At 43.6% G+C, this 12,951-nt stretch overlaps 2 protein-coding genes across 4 annotated transcripts; one reads left to right on the forward strand and one right to left on the reverse strand.

The window, feature by feature from the left end:
- The first annotated feature begins 4,104 nt into the window (after positions 1 to 4,104).
- Positions 4,105 to 5,290, forward strand: LOC115177090 (free fatty acid receptor 2-like). Its single transcript, XM_029737586.1, has one exon. The coding sequence runs from the start codon at positions 4,147 to 4,149 to the stop codon at positions 5,113 to 5,115; it is 969 nt and encodes a 322-aa protein (XP_029593446.1). The 5' UTR covers positions 4,105 to 4,146; the 3' UTR covers positions 5,116 to 5,290.
- Positions 5,291 to 6,357: 1,067 nt separating this feature from the next.
- LOC115177091 (lens fiber membrane intrinsic protein) lies at positions 6,358 to 12,678 on the reverse strand. 3 transcript variants are annotated; one of them, XM_029737588.1, is made up of 5 exons: positions 12,066 to 12,678; positions 9,799 to 10,010; positions 9,175 to 9,324; positions 8,839 to 8,973; positions 6,571 to 6,632 (listed from the first exon to the last, which is right to left on the reverse strand). In XM_029737588.1, exons 2-5 carry the CDS (start codon positions 9,971 to 9,973, stop codon positions 6,571 to 6,573), a joined length of 522 nt encoding a protein of 173 aa, XP_029593448.1. In that variant the 5' UTR covers positions 9,974 to 10,010; positions 12,066 to 12,678. The 3 variants fall into 3 exon arrangements, with proteins under 3 accessions (XP_029593447.1, XP_029593448.1, XP_029593449.1); XM_029737589.1 differs by having other exon boundaries at positions 9,799 to 11,278; XM_029737587.1 differs by lacking the exon at positions 12,066 to 12,678 and having other exon boundaries at positions 6,358 to 6,632; positions 9,799 to 9,973.
- Between the last annotated feature and the right edge of the window lie 273 nt (positions 12,679 to 12,951).

Genomic DNA, 12,951 nt, shown 5'->3' on the forward strand with positions numbered 1-12,951 from the left:
GCCTTTTTGTCCTAGACTTGGCACTCTGGTACTGTTTTTCATGCGGTTGTAGAGCGAACACTCTATGACTGGGGTGGCTGGGGTCAATTTTTAGGGCCTTCCTCTGACACCGCCTGGTGTAGAGGTCCTGGATGGCAGGCAGCTTAGCCCCAGTGATGTACTGGGCCGTACGCACTACCCTTTGTAGTCAGAGGCCAAGCAATTGCCATACCAGGCAGTAATGCAACCAGTCAGGATGCTCTTGATGTTGCAGCTGTAGAACTTTTTGAGGATCTGCGGACCCATGCCAAATCTTTTCAGTTTCCTGAGGGGGAATAGGCTTTGTCGTGCTCTCTTCACGACTGTCTTTGTGTGTTTGGACCATTCTAGTTTGTTGTTGATGTGGACACCAAGGGACTTGAAGCTCTGAACCTACTCCACTACAGCCCCGTCGATGAGAATGGGGGTATGCTCAGTCCTCCTTTTCCTGTAGTCCACAATCATCTCCTTAGTCTTGGTTACGTTGAGGGATAGGTTGTTATTCTGACACCACCCGGCAAGGTCTCTGACCTCCTCCCTATAGGCTGTCTCGTCGATCAGGCACATCAACACACTGTTGTGTCGTCTGCAAACTTAATGATGGTGTTGGAGTCGTGCCTGGCCATGCAGTCGTGGGTGAACAGGGAGTACAGGAGGGGACTGAGCACGCACCCCTGGGGAGCTCCAGTGTTGAGGATCAGCGTGGCAGATGTGTTGCTACCTACCCTCACCACCTGGGGGCGGCGCGTCAGGAAGTCCAGGATCCAGTTGCAGAGGGAGGTGTTAACCTCTCTAGGGTCGGCAGGACAAAATCGTCCCACCTACTCAACAGCCAGTTGAATCCCGTGGCGCGTTATTCAAATACCTTAGAAATGCTATTACTTCAATTTCTCAAACATATGACTATTTTACACCATTTTAAAGACAAGGCTCTCGTTAATCTAACCACACTGTCCGATTTCAAAAAGGCTTTACAACGAAAGCAAAACATTAGATTATGTCAGCAGAGTACCCAGTCAGAAATAATCAGACACCCATTTTTCAAGCTAGCATATAATGTCACATAAACCCAAACCACAACTAAATGCAGCACTAACCTTTGATGATCTTCATCAGATGACAACCCTAGGACATTATGTTATACAATACATGCATGTTTTGTTCAATCAAGTTCATATTTATATCAAAAACCAGCTTTTTACATTAGCATGTGACGTTCAGAACTAGCATACCCCCCGCAAACTTCCGATGAATTTACTAAATTACTCACGATAAACGTTCACAAAAAACATAACAATTATTTTAAGAATTATAGATACAGAACTCCTCTATGCACTCGCTATGTCCGATTTTAAAATAGCTTTTCGGTGAAAGCACATTTTGCAATATTCTCAGTAGATAGCCCAGCCATCACGGCTAGCTATTTAGACACCCACCAAGTTTAGCACTCACCAAAGTCAGATTTACTATAAGAAAAATGTTATTACCTTTGTTGTTCTTCGTCAGAATGCACTCCCAGGACTTGGTGTTGAACGCTGAGCTACAGTCAATGAATTGCATTCTCACATAAGTGTTCCTTTTGTCCAGGTGGGAAAGGGCAGTGTAGAGTGCAATAGAGATTGCATTATCTGTGGATCTGTTTGGGCGATATGCAAATTGGAGTGGGTCTAGGGTTTCTAGGATAATGGTGTTGATGTGAGCCATTACCAACCTTTCAAAGCACTTCATGGCTACGGGCGTGAGTGCTACGGGTCTGTAGTCATTTAGGCAGGTTGCCTTTGTGCTCTTGGGCACAGGGATTATGGTGGTCTGCTTGAAACGTTGTTATTACAGACTCAATCAGGGACATGTTGAAAATTTCAGTGAAGACACCTGCCAGTTGGTCAGCATATGCCCGGAGCACAAGTCCTGGTAATCCGTCTGGCCCTGCAGCCTTGTGTATGTTGACCTGTTTAAAGGTCTTACTCGCGTCGGCTACAGAGAGCGTGATCACACAGTCGTCCGGAACAGCTGATGCTCTCCTGCATGCCTCAGTGTTGCTTGCCTCGAAGCGAGCATAGAAGTGATTTAGCTTGTCTGGTAGGCTCGCGTCACTGGGCAGCTCGCGGCTGTGCTTCCCTTTGTAGTCAAGTAATAGTTTGCAAGCCCTGCCACATAAGACAAGCGTCAGAGCCGGTGTAGTACGATTCAATCTTAGCTCTGTATTGACGCTTTGCCTGTTTTATGGTTCGTCGCAGGGCATAGCAGGATTTCTTGTAAGCTTCCGGGTTAGGGTCCCGCACCTTGAAAGCGGCAGCTCTAGCATTTAGCTCAGTGCGAATGTTGCCTATAATCCATGGCTTCTGGTTTGGGTATGTACGTACAGTCACTGTGGGGACGACGTCCTCGATGCACTTATTGATAAAGCCAGTGACTGATGTGGTGTACTCCTCAATGCCATTGGAAGAATCCCGGAACATGTTCCAGTCTGTGATAGCAAAACAGTCTTGTAGTTTAGCACCTGCTTCATCTGACCACTTTTTTATAGACCGAGTCACTGGTGCTTCCTGCTTTAATTTTATCTTGTAAGCAGGAATCAGGAGGATAGAGTTGTGGTCGAATTTACCAAATGGAGGGCAAGGGAGAGCTTTGTACGCGTCTCTGTGTGTGGAGTACAGGTGATCTAGATTTTTTTCCCTCTGGTTGCACATTTAACATGTTGATAGAAATTTGGTAGAACTGATTTAAGTTTCCCTGCAATAAAGTCTCCGGCCACTAGGAGCACCGCCTCTGGGTGAGTGGTTTCCTGTTTGCTTATTTCCTTATACAGCTGACTGAGTGCGGTCTTAGTGCCAGCATCTGTCTGTAGTGGTAATAAACAGCCACGAAAAGTATAGCTGAAAACTATACTTAACTAAACTCACTTGACTGAAGCTAAGCAGGGTTGGTCCTAGTTGGTCCCTGGATGGGAGACCAGATACTACTGGATGTGGTGTTGGAGGGCTAGTAGAAAGCACTCTTTCCTCTAGCCTAAAAAAACATCCCAATGCCCCAGGGCAGTGATTGGGGACATTGCCCTGTGTAGCGAGCTGTCTTTCGGATGGGACGTTAAACGGGTGTCATGGCTCTCTGTGGTCACTAAAGATCCCATGGCACTTATCATGAGAGTAGGGGTGCTAACCCCGGTGTCCTGGCTAAATTCCCAATCTGGCCCACATACCATCTTGGCCACCTAATTATCCCCAAGTTCCAATTGGCTCATTCATCCCCCTCCTATCCCCTGTAACTTTCCCCAGGTTGTTGCTGTAAATGAGAATGTGTTCTCAGTCAACATACCTGGTAAAATACGGGTAAAATGAAAACCTGAAAGGTTCATTGTGAAGCTGCCAATCTTTACATAACTGTTCTCTTTGAAAGAGTATTGCTTTTCAGCCCATTAATATTGTAACTTGTTATTATACAGTACTTATTGATGAAGTGGCATCAAAATGCTAATAGATTATTCCAAACCTGAGCCACAACCACATGGACACATACAGTAACAATTAGTGTTTTGTTGCTACAGTACTCATCAAGTGTTAGCAAAATGCTAATACACATGTGATGTTATATCAACCTTGGGCACATGGGAAAATAAATGTTAGGATTATAGTACCCTGTTATCATTGACATGACTGTTCTCTTGGGAAGGCAAAGTCTGTTTGTACACTATTTACAAAAAAAGATATTGAAATTAGACATTGGTATTTCACTCCCACCTAAACATATATAATATAAAATGTAAACACAGCAATGTTTTGCATTTTAGTTAACCGTTACCATGCAGTCTCACCTCCTCATGTTTGCAGAACACTGTTCAATGCATCTGCTGTACACTCAGACAGGTCTGCTTGACTACTATATATGCTGGCACGTAACAGATCTTAAATTACTACCCTTGGCTGAGCTCTCCAATTCCTGATTAAAAAGAAATACACATCTACAGCCAGGTAGGTTATGACCATTTGGAATTAAGAATGTGTTTTCCTTCTCCATTTAAGGTTTTCACTGTTGAGCTGCAAGTGTACTGTGGCTGAGATATTGTAACAAAAATGCATTGAAAACAACAAAATTTGTATCATTTGAAAATATGATTATTGGGCACCCTGAATGTGTTCTTTTTGGTTTTGTTTATCTTATAGCTTCAAAGCCATGGTGTGGGTGAAAAGTGAAGTGATTCTGTCTATCTACATCATCACCTTCCTGATTGGCCTGCCTGCCAACATCCTGGCGCTCTACGCCTTCAGCGTCAAGATCCACAACAAGCCCACTCCCACAGACATCCTCCTGCTCAACCTGACTGTGTCCGACCTCCTCTTTCTTTTCTTCCTGCCTCTCAAGATGTACGAGGCGGCCTCCGGCATGCAGTGGTACCTGCCCGAGTTCCTCTGCTCCATCACTTCCTACACCTTCTTCTCCACTATCTACACCAGTTCTCTCCTGTTGATGGCTGTCAGTGTGGTCCGTTACCTGGCGGTTGCCTTCCCCATCACCTATCGCAAACTCCACAAACCTTTCTATTCTGTGGTGGCCAGCACAATCATCTGGCTTCTCACCACCGCCCACTGCAGTATCGTGTTCATCATCCAGCACCACCCGGACCTCTCCCAAAGCAACACCTCCGTCTGCTACGAGAACTTCACCGAACAACAGCTGGCCATCCTCCTCCCGGTGCGTCTGGAGTTCTTCGTCATGCTCTGCTTGGTTCCACTCATGGTTTGCCTCTTCTGCTACCTCCGCTGTATCTGGATCCTGTACATGTTCCCCAGGATCAGCCCGGGCCAGAAGAAGAAGGCCATCGGGATGGCGTTGGGTACTCTGGCCGTCTTCCTTGTGTGTGTCTTTCCCTACAACTTCTCCCATGTGCTGGGTTTCTACACAGGCCACAGCCCCTCGTGGAGGTACTACACCCTACTGCTCAGCGCCTTCAACACCTGCCTGGACCCTATCATCTTCTACTTCTCCTCCTCCACCTTCTGCATCACTATCAAGATGTCCATCTGCAAGATGCTGGGACTGCGACAGGGTCAGGCTGCAATCCAAAGGGAAAGCACAATAGCCGATATTGGCCAAGAGTAGAAAATGTAGTCACCAGACAGTAAGTGCCTTTTGGGTAATTTTGTCAAAAATAACTATTCATTTCACCAAATGTTTTAATTCTGTCATAAAGAGCAAATGTTCAACTTCGTAAAAAAACATGTTTTCTCATCTCAAGAGGTTCAATTATGAATAACTATACAAATTCAAATGAAAGTGACAGGATTGACTGTAATAGGGTTAACAACATCTTAAATCAGCCATAACTCCCTTTGTGACGGGGAAGGGAAGCATTCCCCATTTCTAGTAACTTGTTAAAAACATTTCTAGCCTATCTATCTATGGGTAACACAGGGTTGATGGGTTATGCTTGACGCGCTCAGTTTCCCAGCACAAAACACCAGAAAACGGCCTAAAATAGAAAGAACCAGCTCACCTGCTTTTACACAATGATATGGCTATATTACTAGATGGTACATTTTTCTTTTGATTCAATCATTTAAAAAGGAATAGTTTTACCATATTAAAAGAGAGTTCAGTTCATGTTACAGGGTTAGCATAAACCTGAGGGACAAATGTAAATGAATCATTAAATAAGTAAAAATCTTCAGACAATACTTTCCTAAAGTAACAAAATAACTAGGACTTGTAATTAAGTAGACATGTGTCTTTGTAGAAGGTGAACAAACATGACATTGGACATGCCAAAATGGGGATTTTCAGAGAAAACAAATACCTTACTTTAATGAAAACACACTGCTATTAGAATGTGTAAATAAAAAAATGTAAAAGGCTTAGCTTAGTTAGAGCATAGATGTATGTGATCCTAATGTTAAATTTAGTGTTTTATTGAAATTACCAAAGGCACTCTATTCGTGGAACGACCCAGCTATATAAAGTATATTTCAAAATAATATGTAGTTTGTGTTTGAAAAATTCCTGTGAACTGTACCTTTTTTTTGCCAAAGTCAATCATATTTAAATGTTTAAATGTTTACATTCCATTTACAAAAGTGAGCACTTCATACATGATTCATTTGTTTCATCACAGTAGCTTCTGTTACCCTTTTGAATTGCACACTATGTGAAAGCTTGGTTGTTATCCTTTAAATTATTAATTTGTCTGGTTAGAGTATGTTCTGTGTTACCCATTTGAATTGACACATAATGCTAAATATTTTCTACCTCTATTTGTATTGCCATGAATCTGCTAACATATTTGTGTTGCAAAGACCTTTCTGTATTCAAGAGTTTCAAGGCTGAATGTAAGAAAGAGTATAAATGTTTTACTGTTAGAGTTATAGCTTTATTAAAATGACACGTAAACTGCTCAGGTAGAACCAAACATTTGTATTAATCTTTGGTTCGATATTTCCTAGTACAGTTTCTATATTTCAGTGATATGTCTATTGGTGTAAGCTTGATTCTTTCATCGTGCTGGAATTGCGGGGCCAAAATGTCCCGGATTTGCAATCTTTTCACAGGCTTTCCTCTCTTTTAGCGTGGGCTCACCACTCTCCTGCATTCATGCATTCTGTAGGCACACATGTAAAATATTCCTGCAAAAGAAAAAAATTTAAATCAACAACTGTCCAGCATCCATGCTACTTGAGGCAGTCCCCATAGAGATACAGTTGAAGTTGGAAGTTTACATACACCTTAGCCAAATACATTTAATCTTCGTTTTTCACAATTCCTGACATTTAATCCTAGTAAAAATTCCCTGTCTTAGGTCAGTTAGGATCACCCCTTTATTTTAAGAATGTGAAATGTCAGAATAATAGTAGAGAGAATGATTTATTTCAGCTTTTATTTCGTTCATCACATTCCCAGTGGGTCAGAAGTTTACATACACTCAATTAGTATTTGGTAGCATTGGCTTTAAATTGTTTAACTTGGGTCAAACATTTCAGGTAGCCTTCCACAAGCTTCCCACAATAAGTTGAATTTTGGCCCATTCCTCCTGACAGAGCTGGTGTAACTGAGTCAGGTTTGTAGGCCTCCTTGCTCGCACACACTTTTTCAGTTCTGCCCACAAATTTTCTATGGGATTGCTTGAGATGTTGCTTCAATATATCCACATCATTTTCATTCCTCATTATGCCATCTATTTTGTGAGGTGCACCTGTCCCTCCTGCAGCAAAGCACCCCCACAACATGATGCTGCCACCCCCGTGCATCACGGTTGGGACGGTGTTCTTCGGCTTGCAAGCCTCCCCCTTTTTCCTCCAAACATAACAATGCTCATTATGGCCAAATAGTTCTATTTTTGTTTCATCAGACCAGAGGACATTTCTCCAAAACGTATGATCTTTGTCCCCATGTGCAGTTGCAAACCGAGCAGTGGCTTCTTCCTTGCTGAACGGCCTTTCAGGTTATGTTGATATAGGACTCGTTTAACTGTGCATATAGATGCTTTTGTATCTGTTTCCTCCAGCATCTTCACACGGTCCTTTGCTGTTGTTCTGGGATTGATTTGCACTTTTCGCACCAAAGTACGTTTATCTCTAGGAGACAGAACGCGTCTCCTTCCTGAGTGGTATGACTGCTGCGTGGTCCCATGGTGTTTATACTTGCGTACTATTGTTTGTACAGATGAACATGGTACCTTCAGGCATTTGAGAATTGCTCTCAAGGATGAACCAGACTTGTGGAGGTCTACAATTTATTTTCTGAGATCTTGGATGATTTATTTTGATTTTCCTATGATGTTAAGCAAAGAGGCACTGTGTTTGAAGGTAGGCCTTGAAATACATCCACAGGTACACCTCCAATTGAAAAATAACATTTGGAGCATTAGACTGAATGGGGCACAGGCAACACAGTCAACCATGGGGCACAATTGACTCAAATTATGTTAATTAGCCCATCAGAAGCTTCTAAAGCCATGACATCATTTTCTGGAATTTTCCAAGCTGTTTAAAGGCACAGTCAACTTAGTGTATGTAAACTTCTGACCCACTGGAATTGTGATGGTGAATTATAAGTGAAATAATCTGTCTGTAAACAATTGTTTGCACAAAGTAGATGTCCTAACCGACTTGCCAAAACTATAGTTTGTTAGCAAGAAATTTGTGGAGGGGTTGAAAAACTAGTTTTAATGACTCCAACCTAAGTGTGTGTCATCTTCCGACTTCAACTGAACATAAAGAATAGTGTATGATCTGTTATCAATAAATACCAGCATTGTCTGCATGTTTCATCAATAAAACTGCAACAATTGATGATCTTCTGCAGTGTTTGGTTTGACTCGATTCGACTAGCATTTGGGGATTTTAAATCATGACTCAGGAGATGAGAATAACATATGCCATCTGACTCTAGTTCTGCTCATCCATAGAGAACAAAAGAGGGCACACTCCTATTTGCCATTGATGTTTCTGTGACAGCATTGGCAGCTCCTCCATTTTTGTGGTTGAATATTATCTTCTTCTATACATTTATCTCCGATCTTTAAACAAACGGAAAAGGTGCATGCCGCCACCTACTGTGCGGGATTGTGTTTTTTGTCGAAACATCCATACAGCCAAAGTTGGTGGTTTACTGCCACCTGCAGTGTTGGAATGTTTGCTCAGGAGTATAATTCTTTTGCTGATCCCTCCCGGTCAGCGGGAGGGAATTCTATGATCCTTCCTTAACCTACAGGAAGTCCCACCCAGTTGACACCTTTTTAATTGTGTAAGCTTGTAATGGTGCTGCCCATGCTCAAACAGAATTTCTGGCAAGTGGGCCCTCCATCCATATTTATGTCTTTATCATTTTTACCTGCAAAGAAGGTCATGAGCAGTGCCACCCAGCCCAGTATGTAGGACCAAGAGAAGCGCCAGTCTCCGAAGCGCTTCCCCAGGAAGTTCACCGTCACTCCAGTGTAGATGGCCATTGCAAGCAGAACAAAGAGAGCTGGCGGATAGTAAGATAGGACAAATTCAAATTCTGACTCCCAATTTACAGTAGACAGAACTGTAGGCAAAATAGCGGTCAAGTCAGTAAACATAGACATAACGATTTTTCCTGAATTAATTTACATGTGCGTATTGAGGCTGTGCGTATTTGTGTATTGTGTCTAGCTCTGTTAGCTTCGCAATGTCCAGTGGGACTCACTGGAGACGAAGAACATGATCCCTGCAGCGAAGGAGCGGTTGAACCTCTCGAAGGCGGAGAAATGGGCAAAGGAGAGAATGCCTGCGATGATGCCGGCGAAGCACGACATGGCCGACAGGATCATGAAGGCACGGGTGGCGTTCCAGTAGGCTAAGGACAGAGAGAGAGAGAGGAATAAAACAAGAAAAAGAGAGGACAGATACAATTTCAAAGATTAGAGAAAGTCGCAAGCCCACACGCCTGTGAAAACTGTGTCTTGACCCATTCATTCAGTCTAATGCTCCAAATGCTATTATTCACCTACACTAGTGCCAGCCAATTAGGGCCAACGGGTGCAAGATTTGCCTCCATAGTTAACTGTAAAAACATATTGAGTCTAAAACACTTATTGATTCTATTGTGTCTGAGTCTAATGGCATATATTGCTATTTCAGTCATTCAGTCATCTCCTTCATTTACAGTCCTCCTTGGTAGTCCTGAACATAGGTAAGACAGGCATACAACATTCATATTAGGAAGTCCTTCAACTAAGGGAGTTTCGTCTAACAACTGAGGGACTTCCTAATAGGGATGCCGTACAGGCAGTCCCAGTGGTGCTATGGGTCCCCAGTGCGCCCCACTCACCGATGCTGTCCGTCTGCATGTAGCACTTGCCCGACATGCAGTACCTCCACAGGCCCTGGTGGGCGAAACTCCCCGACAAGCGATACTGCATCCAGTAGTCTGTCGCAGTCGAGACCACCAGCAGGATGTTCCCCACTATGGCGCAGAACAGGCCCCCTCCCATAAAGCTGTGCATCCTGAGTGACACTGCGACCGTGGTGAGGCTCTACACACTGCAGCGCACAAAGGTAATACAGGGAAACAACAGGCACAAGCAACACAGTCAACCATAGGGCACAGGCAACACAGTCAACCATGGGGCACAGGCAACACAGTCAACTATGGGGCACGGGCAACACAGTCAACCATGGGGCACAGGCAACACAGTCAACCATGGGGCACAGGCAACACAGTCAACCATGGGGCACAGGCAACACAGTCAACTATGGGGCACAGGCAACACAGGCAACCATGGGGCACAGGCAACACAGTCAACCATGGAGCACATGCAACACAGTCAACTATGGGGCACAGGCAACACAGTCAACCATGGGGCACAGGCAACACGGTCAACCATGGGGCACAGGCAACACAGGCAACCATGGGGCACAGGCAACACAGTCAACTATGGGGCACAGGCAACACGGTCAACTATGGGGCACAGGCAATAGAGTCAGCCATTGGACGGTTTACGGATGCCTTCAAGGTCCTACTACACAAAGTTGCAGGCAGCCAGGGTTGGGGTCAATTCCATTTTAATTCAGTGAATTCAGGAAGTGAATTTCATGTCCAGAATTACAAATAGCTGCTTATCGTTATCATTAGTTTATTTTTCTTTCACTTCCTGTATTGACTGAATTGAAATAGAACTGACCCCAGGCTTGCAGACCACAATGGCACACACTGTGCCCACACACTAAACACAACACACAGACCTAGCCTAGCACAAACCAGACGAAGCAACACAGTATCACTTCCTAATTTGCAGAGACACACGTGAACATGTGTCATATTCAATAGCACAGGATGGCAAAGTGTCCCTGTAGTTGCACAGAGACAGTATGGACCCTATTTTGAACTGAAATGTTCAATATCTGTTTCACTGTCAACACTGTGCAATCCACTTATGCTATCTACTACCCGCATGCAATGTAGAAATGTCAACTCAGTAACCTCAAACACATACAAAAATACTTCAACACTCCACAAGCGTGGTTATACTGAATATCGAAGTGTTACATTTCAAAGTGAGAGTGGAGGATGGGCAGTGGTGTAAGTATTTACCGGCTCCAAGAAAATGCTCATGTAGAACTAACCAACAACAAATGATGGATATAAAAGCTGGATGGTATTTCCTGAGACAGTGATTCATGACCATCCAGCCAACAGTCATAACACCTCTGGAACACCTCCATGTTTCCAGATGATAAAACGTCCATAGAGATTCCTTCATGGTCGAGGAAATGAAGAGCTAACTGTCTCACTCACATCACCCGAGGCACTAGAAAATAAACATTCAGTTCAGTGGTTCAATGCAAAGTATTTGTAACCCAGTCAGAACAATCACCAAGGTCCTATGTACTACAGAGACTAATGGATGCCTCATAACTTTTGCATCCATCTTGGCCATCCATTCCATTTAACATTTGTTTAGTCAGTTAAGAACAAATTCTTATTTACAATGACTGCCTACACCAGCCAAACCCATACAATACTGGTTGTGATTCAGCCTGGATTTGAACCAGGGTGTCTGTAGTGACACCTCCAGCACTGAGATGCAGTGCCTTAGACCACTGCACCACTCAGGAGCCCAACCACATTCAAATGACATTCAACATGCTTGCATTGAACGTTACTTAAGGTCAAGCGTTGAAGTCAATATCTGCAGAATGCTGAATGGATTACGACTGCATTTTTTTTAAAGCATACTTGTAAGAAAATGAAATGACAAATGACAGTTATTTACTTATTTCGTTTTAGAGACTTAAGCATTATCTTATTCTGATTAGTACTGAATGATTTCAATGTAATTAGCCCTTAACCCTTTAATTGCACTTCAGACCAAGTCTTCGTTAGTCTTAGAAAAATATGCTTACATTCAGTAGCTCTGCTATTTTTCTCCATGGACAGAAGTGTCCCTCTTTGCCCACCTGTGCCCCACATGGCTACAATACTTCACTCCACACAGATTTACTGTACGCTTGTTTATTAGTCCAATCAGTCCAAACGGCCCAATCTGGCAACACAACATAACAGCACCGGGGCTAAAGTACCAGGATGCATCTTACCTGAGTTCTTCAGGATAAATAAACCCTCTTAAGTGTCAACCTTTCCGCAGGGAAAGACTGAGCGAGAAAGAGAGAGAGTGGAAGCCTGGAGTGAGCAAATGTCGAAGAGGACCCCCTAGGCTGAATCCCAAAAAGTTATCCGCTCTGCTTTTCTGTCTATGGAGGCAAAACCTTTACAGCAACCAACAGCGAGAACAAATGCTCTTGAGCTGGTGGGCGCAGAGGCACGTGGCTCTTTCCCATTGAGCGACCATGGGGACTGTTGGAGGGGGGGATTGGGTTGATAGTGTGGGACAGTAGTGGATGGGTTGGGGGGGGGGGGATTGGGGGAATTAGGCCGCCACCGGTGTGCCGTGGTCCCCTTTCTGTTGTTGTATCTGGTGTTCTGGAACTGTGGATGTGCAGAGGCTTGCAGTACTGGGGGTGGTCAATGCAACATGCTGAAGCTCACACTTTCTTTCAGTTGGAGGAGCGCACTGTCATCTGTGGGCTGAGTATGGTCATGAGAGCAGATACACGCTTAGAGAGAGCCCACACATGACCACACGCGTGGCTTAAATGAACTCCCTCTCTCCATCTCGCTCTCTCACGCATGCATTGGCACGCACTCATATTTTTATTTTATTTATTTATTTTTATTTCACCTTTATTTAACCAGGTAGGCAAGTTGAGAACAAGTTCTCATTTACAATTGCGACCTGGCCAAGATAAAGCAAAGCAGTTCGACAACATACAAAAACACAGAGTTACACATGGAGTAAAACAACATACAATCAATGATGCAGTAGAAAAAAAACAAGACTATATACAATGTGAGCAAATGATGTGAGATAATGGAGGTAAAGGCAAAAAAATGCCATGGTGGCAAAGTAAATAAAGTATGGCA

Source organism: Salmo trutta, chromosome 37 (assembly GCF_901001165.1).
Source record: "Salmo trutta chromosome 37, fSalTru1.1, whole genome shotgun sequence".
Classification (NCBI taxonomy): domain Eukaryota; kingdom Metazoa; phylum Chordata; class Actinopteri; order Salmoniformes; family Salmonidae; genus Salmo; species Salmo trutta.

Excerpts from the sequence above, each read along its gene's own strand:
- LOC115177090 (XM_029737586.1), top strand. The coding sequence starts at position 4,147 with ATGTGTTCTTTTTGGTTTTGTTTATCTTATAGCTTCAAAGCCATGGTG.
- LOC115177091 (XM_029737587.1), bottom strand. The coding sequence starts at position 9,973 with ATGCACAGCTTTATGGGAGGGGGCCTGTTCTGCGCCATAGTGGGGAAC. Across the intron at positions 9,325-9,798 it reads CATGCAGACGGACAGCATCG|CCTACTGGAACGCCACCCGT; the intron begins GTGAGTGGGGCG and ends CTCTGTCCTTAG. Across the intron at positions 6,633-8,838 it reads GCTCATGACCTTCTTTGCAG|GAATATTTTACATGTGTGCC; the intron begins GTAAAAATGATA and ends TTTCTTTTGCAG.